General features: G+C 41.3%; 1 protein-coding gene across 1 annotated transcript in view; it reads right to left on the minus strand.

The window, feature by feature from the left end:
- Nucleotides 1–14,594, minus strand: part of Utp6 (UTP6 small subunit processome component) — a 37,278-nt gene that overhangs the window by 13,045 nt on the left and 9,639 nt on the right. Inside the window, 5 exon segments of the mRNA XM_059271309.1 lie at nt 241–320; nt 2,587–2,771; nt 4,670–4,751; nt 5,470–5,551; nt 7,048–7,125. Coding sequence (XP_059127292.1) covers nt 241–320; nt 2,587–2,771; nt 4,670–4,751; nt 5,470–5,551; nt 7,048–7,125 — 507 coding nt within the window.

Below are 14,594 nucleotides of genomic sequence, written 5' to 3' on the forward strand. Positions count from 1 at the left end.
TGGGGTGTCACTCATGATGAGATGAGCTATGCCCCTGCACTTGGCACAGCCCAATCAGCAGAAAGCCCTCCTATCGTATACCCAGAATGGGGCAAAGCAGACAGGTCACCCACAGTGAAAAATCGAGTGGCTAAGTCTGAAATTCTGGAAGCTGGCCCAGACCCCAAAAGAACTCTGTCCCTGTCTAGTCGACAGACACTTTCTAACCAACCACTGTAGCTATACAATGGAAATCCTTACCTGCCCTCTGAGGGGTACACTACTGGTCTTCTTAGAAAACCTTTCCAAACAAAAGTTGATGTAACACTTCCACATAGCCTCTGGAAAAGTCAGATGACATCAATTAGCTCACCATCCTCTTAGTCCAAACATCTTCCTTTCAAAGGGAAACTGCTCTAAGAGAATGTTTAAGTCAACAGCTGAAGATGCCCCAGTGGTTCAGAGTACTTGCTGCTCTTCCAGAGGACCTGAGTTAGGATCCTAACATCCAAACTGGGTGGCTCACAACCACCTGTAACTCCAGCTCCAAGGGATCAGACCATCTCTTTTGGCTTCTGTGGACACCAGCACACGTGACATTATTCATTCACAGGGACCAAAATACATACGCATAAAATGAAAATAATAAAAATAAATTGTTTTTAAAAACAAAGTTTAAGCTGAGTGGTGGTGGCGCATGCCTTTAATCCCAGCACTCGGGAGGCAGAGCCAGGCGGATCTCTGTGAGTTCGAGGCCAGCCTAGTCTACAGAGCGAGATCCAGGAAAGGCGCCCAAAGCTACACAGAGAAACCCTGTCTCAAAAAAAAAAAAAAAAAAGAAAAAAGAAAAAAACAAAGTTTAAGCCGGGCGGTGGTGGCGCATGCCTTTAATTCCAGCACTCAGGAGGCAGAACCAGGTGGATCTCTGTGACTCTGTGAGTTCAAGGCCAGCCTGGTCTACAAAGCGAGTTCCGGGAAAGGCGAAAAGCTACACAGAGAAACCCTGTCTGGAAAAACAAAAAAACAAAAAACAAACAAAAAAACAACGACAAAGTTTAAGCAAGGCTTAGTGGCTCATTCCTTTAATCCCAGCACTCAGGAGGCAGAAGGCAGGTGGATCTCTGGAAGTTTGAGGCCAGCCTGGTCTACAGAGCAAGTTCCAGATAGCAAAAGAAAAGTTTAAATTAACCTAGCTAAAACAACAATGCTACTCCCATTATAGAGAATCAAACATCAGATATTGGGGAAAATCAACTGAGCAAGGACATAAACTCAAAATCCTTGTCTAGGCTATCTCCACTGCCTATATTTCCAATATTACCAAACAAGAATGTAATCTCTAAGGAAAGATACAAGATGAAGCCACATGTAGTGATTCATACCTTCAATCCCAGCAGACAGATCTCTGTGAGTTTGAGGCTGGCCTACCTGAGAAGTCCTGGGCCAGCCAGGGCTACATAGTGAGACCTTGTCTCCCCAACCAAAACACACACACACACACAAAGAAAAAGAAAAAGAAAAAAGAAAGATACAGGATAGTACTTAAACAATTATAATCTCTTGGGGTTTAGGGGTTGGCTTTGTTTTTTGTTTTTGAGACAGGGTCTCATGCAGCCTAGAGTGCCCTCAAACTCACTATATAGCTAAGGATAACCTTGACCTTCAGATCTTCCCGTCATCACCTCCAAGGTGCATTATAAGGATGGGCCAGCACTTGCAGTTTGTTACAGTGCTGCAGATCAAACCCAAGGCTTCATGTGCTCTGTGACAGCACTTTCCAAATGAGCTACACCTCCATCCCTTGAGTTATACTAAGTATGGATGCCAGACAGATGAGCCTAAATACCTCTATCGCTGAAGAAGTTCATGAAAACTCTAGCACACACCCATAATACCAGCACACAGGAAGCAGAGGCAGGTGGGTCGGGAGTTCAAGGCCAGCCCGGGTTACATGAACTCTCATCATGAAAAACTCTAGTTTTTCATCATCACAGAGGGAGCTACTAGGAAGAGGCATATAGGGTTAATAATATAGCTCAGGTGATTGAATGTTTGTCTAGCATATGTGAGGCACCACACATACTGGTCCTGAAGTTCAAGGTCATCATGGCTTATATGATAGATTGAGGATAGCCTGGAATACATGAGGTCTTGTCTCAAAAAAGAAAAGGGGGTATAAAGAGGCTAGCAAAACAGCTCAACAGATAAAGGCTCTTGACGCCAAGCCTGATGACCTCAGCCCACTTCCTAGGTAGGACCCACGTATTAGGAGAGAACCCACTCTAGTGAGTTGTCCTCTGACTACCAAATGTATGCTGTGGCATGCACTCACACACATATACACACACAATAAATAATACATGTAATTACTTTTTTAATTTAAGGGAAGAAAAAGAAAGCCAGGCACACTTTAAACTCCTCTACTGAGATTTTCTTCCTTTTTTTCTCTTCTAGTGGGGACAGAACTTGGGGCACATGCTTGCTGGGTAAGTACTCCACCACTGAGCTATATCCCTCAATAGGGAGAATTCCCATACCAATTTAAGTGCTGACAATGAGAATGTCAGTTTCCCATTCCCGGACTCTTACACCACAAGACAGACTCACCCGTAGGCAGGGTCTTCACAGCCTCTTCGTACACTGCACAGCACCGTTCCTCCCTTCGGCCCACTTCCACTGCTTTGGCTTGTTTCGATACAGGCTGCTCTTCACCTGGTTGGGACTGGATCTCTAATTCTCGCCGTGCCACATAATCCCAAGTGAATGGGTCATCGGTGTGCAGAGCTTGAAGGCTGAAAATGACAGCTCACTGGCACCTGTCCCATGATAAGAAACTAATTCCAGAATAACAAAGTTCTGATGGCCTACTATAAAGGACATGGGATACCCTTTTACAGCTGCACCACCACAACAGTAATTTCCTGATAGGCTTTCCAGAATAGCATAACATATAGACTTATCAATGGAACAGAGTTGTTATATATCAATTAGATTTCAGAATGTTTCAGGCATCATTTACAAATGTTAACTCTGAGCTGGACATGGTGGCACAAGCCTATAATCCCAGCATTCAGAAGCCTGAGGCACAGTGATTCCCACAAATTCAAGACCAGCCTGAGCTACATAGTGAGTTCCAGACCCTGCTTTAAATAAATAAATAAATAGGAACACAACCCCAACAAATATTAACTTTAAAATTGTAACAGCTTGGGGGCTGAAGAGATGGCTCAGTGGTTAAGAGCACCAGCTGCTCTTCTAGAGGTCCTGAGTTCAATTCCCAGCATGTATGTAGCAGCTCACAAGCATCTATAATTGTAGTCCTCATGAATTCCTATGCCCTCTTCTGGTGTATAGACGAACACGCAGACAAAACACCCATCACATAAATTAATAAATCTTTAAAAAAAATTATAATAGCTCAAGTTGGGCAGTGGTGGTACACACCTTTAATTCCAGCACCTGGAAGGCAGAGGTAGGTGGATCTCTGTGAGTTTCAGGCCAGCCTGGTCTATAAAGCTAGTTCCAGAACAGCCAGGAGTACAAAAAGAAACCTATCTCAAAATGAAAAAAAAAAAATCATGATAGCTCTCCAAATCAGATCAGTAGTCACCTTCGGCCATAGAAGCTTGAAGAGCCTGGGCTCTTGAATTCTTCAAACAGAGGCAGAGAAAAAGCACAATCTAATCCTCTACCAAAACCCTGAAGACATCCAAAGAACAAACTGATGCATGTTCTAGCTTATCTCCCATGACCCTAGAAATGGAACCTAAGAATGGAAGTACCTAATGTAATCACTATCAATGGTTTGAATGTGAAACATTCCTCCCAAAGGTCCATGGATTTGAACACGTGGCCTCTACTTTGAAGCACTGTTTAGGGAAGTTATGGAATCTTAAGAAAGTATAGCTTGTGGGAGAAAGGATATCACTGAGGGCAAGATATGTGGGTTTATAGCCATACTCCACATCCACTCACTCCGCTTCCTGTGTGCAGGTAAAGATGTGATCAGCCAGCTGCCTGCTCATATCAGCATGCCATGTGTTGCCCACCATTATGGACTCTAGCCCTCTGGAACCATAAGCTAAAATACACTCTTTCTTTTGTAAGTTGTTTTTGGTCATGGCGTTTCATCACAGCACAAAAATTAACTAATACACACAAAATAATTTTTGTTTGTTTGTTTTTCGAGACAGGGTTTTTCTGTGTAGTTTTGGTGCCTGTCCTGGATCTCGCTCTGTAGACCAGGCTGGCCTAGAACTAACAGAGATCTTCCTGGCTCTGCCTCCCGAGTGCTGGGCAAATAATTCTTAAATAGCAGAACCAGACACTGCAGCTTAAATTATCAACATCACTAAGCTATAATGAGTTATGAATACAATTCTGATTTTGAAGAAAAGAAGAATGTGTATTGACATAGCTTTTACGATATGGTTTTTGTTGTTTTGTTTTGTTTTTCGAGACAGGGTTTCTCTGTGTAGTTTTGGTGCTTGTCCTGGATCTCGATCTGTAGACCAGGCTGGCCTCAAACTCACAGATCTACCTGCCTCTGCCTCTGCCTCCCGAGTGCTGGGACTAAAGGTGTACACCACCACCGACAGGTATATATTCTTCTTCACTCCTCCCCAGACTCAAGTCTTTATTTATCACAAGACAGAAATAGACATGTTCGCCTTACCACTGTTTTACTTACTCATCATAAATTTCTTTTTGTAGATCCTTGGCAAAATCAAATAGTTGTGCAATTGAAAGAAGTGATACATGAAATTCTGCACCTAAAATTTTAAAAAATCAAGGGAAGTTTGCTGGTACTTAAATTGTAAAGACAGACTTTACTCAAAAAGTACTGTTTTCTGTATGTGTTAGAGTTAGTCTTTGGGAGTTGTTGTCTTTTGCTCTGAACAGGGTTCCACTATATAGCCATGACTGGCCTCTACTCCTCCCCGAGCCCTAACGGTAGGGATGAAACCTAGGGTCTTGTGCATGCTAGGCAAGCACTCTATCACTGAGCTATAAGCCCCACCACAGACTGGCCTCCAACTCATGATCCTCCTGTCTCAGCAGGTGTTAGGTAGCACCATGTCAAACTTTTTTTTTGTTTTCCTGGTGTTGGGTTGAACCATGACCTCATGCATGATGTACCACTGAGCTATGCCCATAGTTAGCCTTCTTGTGGTGACTTTATTTTAAATGGAACAGAGAGGAAATATCATCCTATATCCCTACCACATAAACAAAGACATTATTAATGTTTTGAATATTCTAACTACTTTTAAGTTTCATAAACTTAAGGGCATAAGACAAAGATTAAATCATCTACTCTTTTTTAACTCCCCCAAATCAGTTGACTACTCAATAAAACCTTATTGAAATGCCCGATGATAGCTCAGAAGGAAGCTTTTTCTGAAGGATACAGTACATTTTGCCTACAAGCTAATAGTCCTTCTCATCACAAAGAGAATGCCTAAAAAAAAATATCCAGAGGATTCTTACCTTTAATCTTGCTTACAGAATTTTTGTAAATGATCCGTGCCAACTCGCCCTTAAGGATTTCTTCAGGATGATCAAAATTCCCCTACAAAGTGTTACATCAACCATAATTGAAAAGACAGTACCAGGAAGTACAAACAAACGAACCCACCAGGATGGAAATTAACTATCCTAGACTACCAGTGTAGGTAAAAGGAGAAAACCAACTCCTACAAGTTGTCCTCTGACCACCACACACATACCATGGTACCTATGTGCCCACCCCCAACACACACACAAACAGATGAATGAAAGTATCTTATGGCTAAGCACAGCTTTAATCCCAGCACTCAGGAGGCAGGGGCAAGTGGGTCCCTCTGAGTTCAAGGCCAGCCTGGTCAACATAAAAGAGATCTAGGCAGAGCCACATAATGAGACCCTGACTCAAAAACAATTAAACAAATGAAAAATAATAATTGTTTTTCAATTTTAATAAGGGTCAGTGAGACGGTTTCATGCATAAAGATCCTGCTGCCGAGTCTGATGACCTGAGCTGGATCTGAGATAAATAATGGAAGGAGAGAACCAACTCCTCTAGTCATCTCTGACTTCCACGGTGTACTGTGAACACAAATAAATAAATGTAGTTTAAAAAGCAAATAAGGGCTGGTGAGACGGCTCAGTGAGTAAAGGTGCCTGCTGCCAACCTGACCCACCTGAGAGGGATTCCCAGGGCCCACCTGATGAAGGACAGAACCAACTCCTGCAAGTTGTCCTCTGACCTCCACATACTTATCATGACATGCCCCCCCTCAAAACAGTATTTTCCAATGTAATTAAAAAGTAAAATAAGGTGGAGAAGCAATTGAGAGACACACATCAATCTTTAGCTACCACATATATGTACATACACATGCACTCTTGTATTCCCTCACACACAAACACATAAGCGTATACCACATATGCATGCCTCACCTACACACAAAGTTCTGAGCTAGAAATACAGTAACAGTACAGCAAGTTCCTTTCTCTGTTTCTGTTTTGTTGTTTTATATTTTGAAGACAGGGTCTTGCTATGTAGGCCAAGATGGCCTGGAACTCATAATCCTCCAGGCTCAGATTCACAAATACTAAGATTACAGGTATGTCCCATAATATCAGTTCTAACATTCAAAGCTTATTCTTTAAAGTTATTCTGTCACATTTCAAATTATATAAAAAGGAAAAGAGCTTGAGAAGGTAGAGCACACCTGTAATCTCATCTCTTAGAAGGCTGAGGCAGGAGGATTAAGAGTTCCAGGTTTGAGCCAGCAAGATGGCTCATTGAGAAAAAGGATCCATGTGGTAAAAAGAGGAAACCGACACCCTCAAGCTGTCCTCTGACCTCCACACAAGCACCATAACATAAACACACACACACACACACACACACACACACACACAATGTAATTCTAAAAATTAAAGTAAATTACAAATTACAAATTCATCTATAAGTAAAAAATGTGACATTACATTGGAAAAAAAATATATATCTCAAAAATTCTTCTTTTATTTGTAAGCAGGCTCAAAAGACTAACACTTGATAGTACATTAGGCTCTTACCATATCCATGGCAGCTTTATCAAATTCCTGCTTTTCCTTTCTCAGTTTCTCAGCATGCATCAGCTCCATCCTAAAGTACTACAAAAAGAAAATAATGACCTAGAAGCCCTTAAAGATGCTTTTTAAATTAAAAATATTCAAGAAGCCTTCATCAGTATCAGATATAGAAAAATGGAGGACCATATTTTACGTTGGGATGAAACCAGCTGATATTGACAATGTGTGACGGAAGAGATTATTTTAAGAGATCATTTGACATGTAATCTAAGTGCATGAGTGAAAAGACTTAATGGAAGTTCCTGCAAGTATTTCATTTAATCTTATCCATATATAGTAAAAAGTATCCACAAAGGCTAAGTGGGTAACCGAGATTTCTATCCCATGTAGCAACAAAGAAGCAGAGCCATATGAGAATATGTTTACTAGACGAAAACTGTCATTTCTTTAGGGTGATGGTTTGAATGAGAATGGCCCCCACAGGTTCATGCATTTGAATGCTTGGTCCACAGTTGGTAGAACTGTTTGGGAAAGGTTAAAAGGTGTGTCCTTGTTAGAAGAGGTGTGTACTTAGTTAGGGTGGATGTGGGAGCCCGTTTTCGGGTTCCTCATGACTTTACCCAGCATGTCCACATAGAGGATGATTAGGACCACGGGCCTGAGTGCAGGTGTCTGAGATGGTCTGCACTTGGCTGTGCTGGGGGAGGAGGTCTTTTGCTCCACCCCTTGGAGTCTCTATAAATACCCTGGGGCAGAGACAGTTGGGGCCTGTTGGAAAAGGTTCCAGGCCCTCTCGAGGCTATCCTTTATTTTATATCTGTTTATCTCCGCAAGATTCTCCTCAATAAATCCTTCTATCTAATATTTCTGCTGCTCACACTCAAGAAAACTCTGAAGAGCTGTGGGGTTGGTGGGTAAACACCCCACAGAATGGCGTCATGAACAGGGACTAAAGAAAAAAGGGGAAAAAGGGGAACTAAAGAAAAAAAGGGGGACTAAAACAAATGAACAGGGACTAAAGACAAAAAAATAGGGACTAAAGATAAAGGAAAATAAGTTTTATTACAGAGTTTTTGGCGAAAGTGCTAAGTTAGCCCTGCCAGTGGAAAGGCATGTCAGTGTTATGGAAAAATATATATATATATAATTGAGGGACAGGGGTTTTATCCTCAAGAGAAAAGGAAAACGGACTGGAAGGATGTCTGATGCTGCAGCGCAATTCTCTTCTGTCAAAATTTTCTATCTTCTATCCCTTTCTCAATTTCTATCTGTGAAAAATAAGTAAAGTACAGGGTAGTAACATAGTGTAGGAAAACTTAGAAGTGTAAGATTGTGTAGAAAAAAATTTAAGTAAGGCAACTAGACAGAAAAACTCTTCAATTTTCTAACTTTGGGGGCTATGAACACAAACTAGGGGGGGAAATCTTTCTTTGGGCTTTCCGGGAGGTAAAAAAAGCTCTTCTTTGAGCTTATGGGGAAGAAAAAGTTTCATATGGAAGCTTTTGTCCTGGGGACAGCTGAAATGCTAAGTCCAAGCAGCAGGAGAAAGTGTTTTCTCCCTGAGGCAAAAAATGGGGGTGTAAAAAGCCAAAAAGTTTAAAGTTCAGAAGTTTTGGGAAAAGTTGGTCTTTCTCTCTTGGAAAAAAAAAAATCTTTCTCTTAAACTAAAAAGCTTTTCTTGGAAAATTTGGGGGGAAAAATCTCTAAAAAGCTTTAATCTTTCTCAAAAGCTCTCTTAAAAAACTTAAAAACTAGAGCCTTTCAGAACTCTCAGAAGGACAAATTAGAATCACCTGAAGATATTAGTATGGGGATCACCTGTGATTAGCTCTAAGGGAAAACAACAAACTTCTTAAGACAGCAAAACCTCTCTAAGTTCTCTTTCAAGCTTTAAAAATCCTCTCTGCAATGCAGGAGGCAAGGACAAGTTCCTAAAAACCTCTAAGCTCTGTCTCAAGCTAGTAAAAGACAGTGGGTCAGAGTACCCTGAGGGAAACGCTTGGGAGAGTGCAGGTAAAGAGCTATAGGGAGCCCAAAAGGGCAGGAAAACTTTACCTGAGAAAAGCAAAAAAGCAGAGCTTTTCAATTTCAGCCGAGCTGAGGCATCTAGGGTTTTGTTTGAGTGAGTGTTTCAGAATGAAATGGTGCTCCTAATCTTCCTAACGCAAAGATCCCCTGAAGCAATGCAAACTGTTAGCATTGTATCCTCGCTTCTGACCAAAAATCCAGAGGTGACTGGCCAGCGTCTCTGAGTTGGAGTGCATTTTGGGGATACTAGGGTTCCTGCAGTGGTAAACTTCCTGGAGCACAGAGCTGAGGCAGGAAGGTGCAGGACTCAGGGGAAGATTGCTAATGAACAAACAAAGCTAAAGCCAGTGGGAACAGCACAGTTGCCTGCTTTCCTACAAGACCCGGTGTTGTGCCCAGATCGTGACCCCCAGAGAGACCACCAAGGACGAGCATACCAGAATGCAAAAGCAAGGTTTATCTTTGTTACAAGTTGCGCGACAGGGAACTCATCTCAAGCACTCACTAGCCTCAGTGCAGTGAGGCAGAGAGGAGTTACTCTTTCTTTGGGAAGTTAGTTTTTATAGGCAAAACCATAAAATTTCTTAGAGGGGAGGGGGTTAGTACGGGTCCATCCTTGATTGGTCCAGTTTTTCCCAGGCCTGGACTTTGTCTTATTTTGCCTTATCTGTTTGCCTGTCAGGAGTTTTACAACTCATCTCCGGGGTCTGGTCATGTTATCTCCGGAGAGGGGCATCTCGTGGTTAATCGGTTACCACCAGACATCCTGACTTTGTTCTTTTGAAAACACCTGTCTTTACCCTCTCCAGGAAGGGGGAACTGACTCATTTTTAAGATATCTCTTTCCTCAGCTCTTTTGGGGTTCTAGGGAAACTGTGTCGGGGTCTTTTATCTCCAATGCTGAGATTAAAGGCGTATGCCACCATATTCCCATCCCATTTGGTTTTTTTTTTTTTTTTTTTTTTTTTTTTTTAAATTTATTTTATTTATTATGTATACAGTGTTCTGCCTGCATGTATCACTGCAGGCCAGAAGAGGGCACCAGATCTAATTGCAGGTGGTTGTGAGCCACCATGTGGTTGCTGGGAATTGAACTCAGGACCTCTGGAAGAGCAGTCAGTGCTCTTAACCACTGAGCCATCTCTCCAGCCCCCCCATTTGGTTTTGAGACAGGATCTCTATAGCCCAAACTGGCCTGTGTTATACCCAGATATCGTCCCCAAAGCCGCCACTGGAGACTTGAGGTACAGAATGCAAAAGCAAGGTGTATTCTAAGTTTACAAGCAGGGAGGCTCGTTCCAAATTTCTCACGGGCAGCAGGGAGGTTGGAAGGAATGCTCCCCTCTTTGTGAGGCTAGGTCTTAAAGGCACAGACCATATAACTCATTTTCCACAACCCGCCTCCCTTTTTTAGTCTTTTGGTCGAATATCCTGACTGTGTTTTTTAAAGTCCCTGTAGCTGATACCGCCACCTGGGAAAAAGGGGTCTAAGTTCTTATCTACACTTAGGAATCCTGGTTTAAGCTTCTCTTTGTCTGTAGGGGATAGAGTGGTGGTGGTGGTGGGGGGTTTACTGAGGTTTCACACCGGGTTGATAGGTCCACAACTTCAAAAAGAAATCTGAGAAAAGCTTTCCTATCAGAGTAAGGACCTTTCTGGGAAACAGTAAAGCTGAACTGTGTCTGAAGCAATTGTGCTGCTGAGTCAGAACGCTGTCTGGGGAAAGCGCCCAAGCCAGGGCAGAACAGAACTATCCAGGAGTAAAGCTTTCTTTTCTGTCAGAGAAAGCACCTCTTACCCGGTGAGATTGAGTGTAGCCCTAAGGGGTGATTGCCTCTGGCATAAGCTCTGTCCTTGAGCACCTAGACAAGCAAACACAACCCACTAGGGGACTGGGCCAGGTGAAGGCCTGATGAGGCAAAAAAATTGTCCTAATGGGAGTTTAGAAATGGCAAAAACCTCCCTTGCTAAGCTTGATTTATGAACACAAACCTCAGACCCCGAAAAACAGAAATGGACTAAAGCCCCTACCTTCAGAAGCAAAAAAGCTGCCACTGTAGTGTCGGAAACTTGTTTCTGGGGTAGAGGGGATAAACTGAGACCAAACTGGATACTGTAGGGAGAAAGACTCTGAAGAAACAGAGGGGATAGATTCCTCCCCAGAAAATGCATGACCTGTGAAAGCTGCTAAGAGTTTGAGGCAGATTGGGGGGGAAAAAGCCCCATACCTCCAAAGGCAGCTAGCAGAAGAACAGAGCAGCCTGAGATATCTGAAGTTCTGCATCTGGGGGGAAAGGAACAAGCAAAATGAGAATAAAATCAGTGGGAGAAAATCTCTGAAGGAGCTATGGAAAAGCTCTGTTGTAAATATTTGTTTTTTACTGACTGGCGAAGGCAAACACAAGCCCCGAGGAAAGTTGCTATCAGAAATTGCCCACCTCAATGTGTGCTAAGGAGGCAGGTGCAGTTCTGATTTGGGGGCCAGTGTCAAATGAAGGAGAGACACCTGTTGAAGCCAGCTGAGGAAAGAATAGGAATCTCCCAATGTGCCATAGCTGAAAATGTAAAATGCTTGTTCAAATCTACCGTTGCAAAAGCAAAAAACTTTGTTCAAACCTCCCTGGCAAGAATTTGTAAGCAAGTCTGATAAAAGAACCAGTTGACTCTCAGACCCGAAAAGAACTATGGGAAATGAAGTCCAAAATCTAGCTTGCAATAAGAAACTGATATAAGGGAAATGCACTCTGGGGAAGGTAGTTTTTCCACTAAAGATGACGACATTGCCCTGAAACACTTTTGTCAGCTCGAAAATACATTCATGGTAAACAAAACACATCTTTTAAAAGAATAAGGAGGAAAATCATCTAAGAGTTTAAGTGTCAGTTCCAATAAAAAATTGAAAGGATACGGAACTAGGTGCTTCTCGGTTTTTTTTTTTTTGGGGGGGGGGGGTTGGTAAAATGCCTTATTTACCCTAATAGCTGTGCAAAGTTTTTACGGTAGTTGGATGACAAAAAGCTACCTATAAGAGCAAACAAGCCACTTTAAAATCCTTAAAACAAGGGAAAGCAGTTTATACACTGAATGCTGTCTTAGATATGAAGAAACTTATGTTGAAATTAAAAAAGTTCTTTGCCTTTTGAACAAACTGCCTGCAATGAGTAATTCTTTTGCAAATCCAATAAGGAGACAAGGAAACAGGCATTCAAAAAGAAATGACTGCTTTATAGATGGGAAACAAACTTCAGAAAATCAAGCTGTCTTACAAAAGAGTTGCTTCACCTGAAAGTTCCTTATAAAAAAATCAGTGCTAAATATTACAGCTGCTTAATAACATCAGGAGTTAAAGCTCATGAAGTGAAAATACTAAATCCTGAAAATGCTTTTTCTCAAAGTAAGCTAATGAAGGATCTGTTTCATGAAAGAACATCTATGTTCTTGACTCCTTTGAATAGTAACAGTTTTGGTGAAAATATTGGAACTAACAACAATCAAGTCAAAATGTTTCAATAAATTCAAGACACTATTCCACAAAAGAAAGCTGCCATGCTTTGTGGGCCATATTAGAGCTCACTTCAATCTTCCTGGTCCTGAGGAACCAGGAAGTAATGCAATGGCTGAGCATTATCCCAAGTGGAAATGGCTCAACAGTCACATGTTCTTCATCAAAATAGCAAAAGCTTAAGAGAAAGTAATTCAATCTTGCCAAAGAAGCAGCTCGTCAAATAGTTAAACAATGTGGGATATGTCCAAAATATTTTCCTGTCCCTCACTTAGGGGTAAACCCTCGAAGTCTTCTTCCCAATCATCTATGGCAAATGGATGTTACTCATATTGCAGAATTTGGCAAATTAAAATATGTATATGTGACCATTGACACTTATTCAGGATTAATAACTAGTGCACAACCTGGGGAAGCTACAAAACATGTAATTATGCACTGCTTGAGGTGTTTTTCGTATATGGATATACCAAAAGGTCTCTGGCTTGAGAATAAAAGTTCAGAGACGCTTGTTTGAACAAAAATTGTTAACTGCAGAAAGTTTTGGTTGTAAAACGTCTCTTCATATTTGGAAGTGAAAGCCTGATACCAGAATTTACTTGTTTGAATTTTTTGAACTTTTTTTGGGGGGTTTTTTCGACACAGGGTTTCTCTGTGTAGCTTTGCGCCTTTCCTGGGACTCACTTGGTAGCCCAGGCTGGACTCGAACTCACAGAGATCCGCCTGGCTCTGCCTCCCGAGTGCTGGGATTAAAGGCGTGCACCAACACCACCCGGAATTTTTTAAACTTTTGAAGATAAAACTACAAAAAGATTTTGGTTATGGATTTCTTCATATTTGGAAGGCTAATACCAGAATTTATCATTTGAATTTAGGACTTAATGAACTGAACAATAGATTTCATTGCAATGGGACAATTTTGAGTTTACTTATAGTAATGACCTAGAAACCGTTTTCTGGAATTGGGTTAAAAATGGAACTGTTTAAATGAAGAAATTTATTGTTTCTACCTAGACTAAAGATGCAAAATTTTGTGTAGGCATATACGCTTTATTAACTGGTGATTCATGAATTGTTTTATGGCCCTGTTTATGTAAAATGGAATTACTTATGGAACTGATTTTGTGTTACAAATGGAACTGTTTAAACAGAAAAGTTTGGGTTTTCTAACTAGTCTTGGGACCTTGTTTAAAAAATCATAAAGAAAAGGAGGAGTTATGAAGTTGAATTATGTTTGCAGAAATTATGTTTAACCTATTGATATTAATGCACCCTGGTTTTGTGGAGTTAAGGAAATATTTAAGTTTGATGTGAATACATCGAAGTTTTTCCTATGTTCTGTTAGCAAGAAAATTCAAATGATTAAGAGTTAAAGTTGTAAGATGGAGAAAATTGTTAACTATATATAGCACCATATGCTAATTCAAATGGTTCTCTTAAGAGTTTGCTTTGTGTTATAAGATTGGGAGAATTGTGACTATGTATAGCAATACTTACATTAACCTGTTAATGGTAATGATGAAGCTAAGGGATTCTTTAAGTTTGTAGTTGCCTTAAGAGTTTTTGGTTTAGGGGGCTGGAGGGATGGCTCAGAGGTTAAGAGCACTGACTCCTCTTCCAGAGGTCCTGAGTTCAATTCCCAGCAACCACATGGTGGCTCACAACCACCTGTAATGAGATCTGGCGCCCTCTTCTGGCCTGCAGGCATACATGCTGTATACATAATAAATAAATAAAATCTTTAAAAAAAAAAAAAGTTTTTGGTTTAGAAAGGGCTTGAGGCAGCTAAGACTGCTGTAGTCACCTTGGACCTAATTCAAAAGAGAAATGCCATCTTTATCATCCTCTATTCCCATACTGGGAGGTGTAACAGCTATGGAGTTGCTGTAAGCCATTAATAATGAGTTATTTTTATATATTAAGAAAGGGGGACCTGTGGGAGCCCATTTTCGGGTTCCTCATGGCTTTACCCAGCATGTCCTCATAGAGGATGATTAGGACCACGGGCCTGAGTGCAGGT

Source organism: Peromyscus eremicus, chromosome 8a (genome assembly GCF_949786415.1).
Source record: "Peromyscus eremicus chromosome 8a, PerEre_H2_v1, whole genome shotgun sequence".
In the NCBI taxonomy this organism is placed as follows: domain Eukaryota; kingdom Metazoa; phylum Chordata; class Mammalia; order Rodentia; family Cricetidae; genus Peromyscus; species Peromyscus eremicus.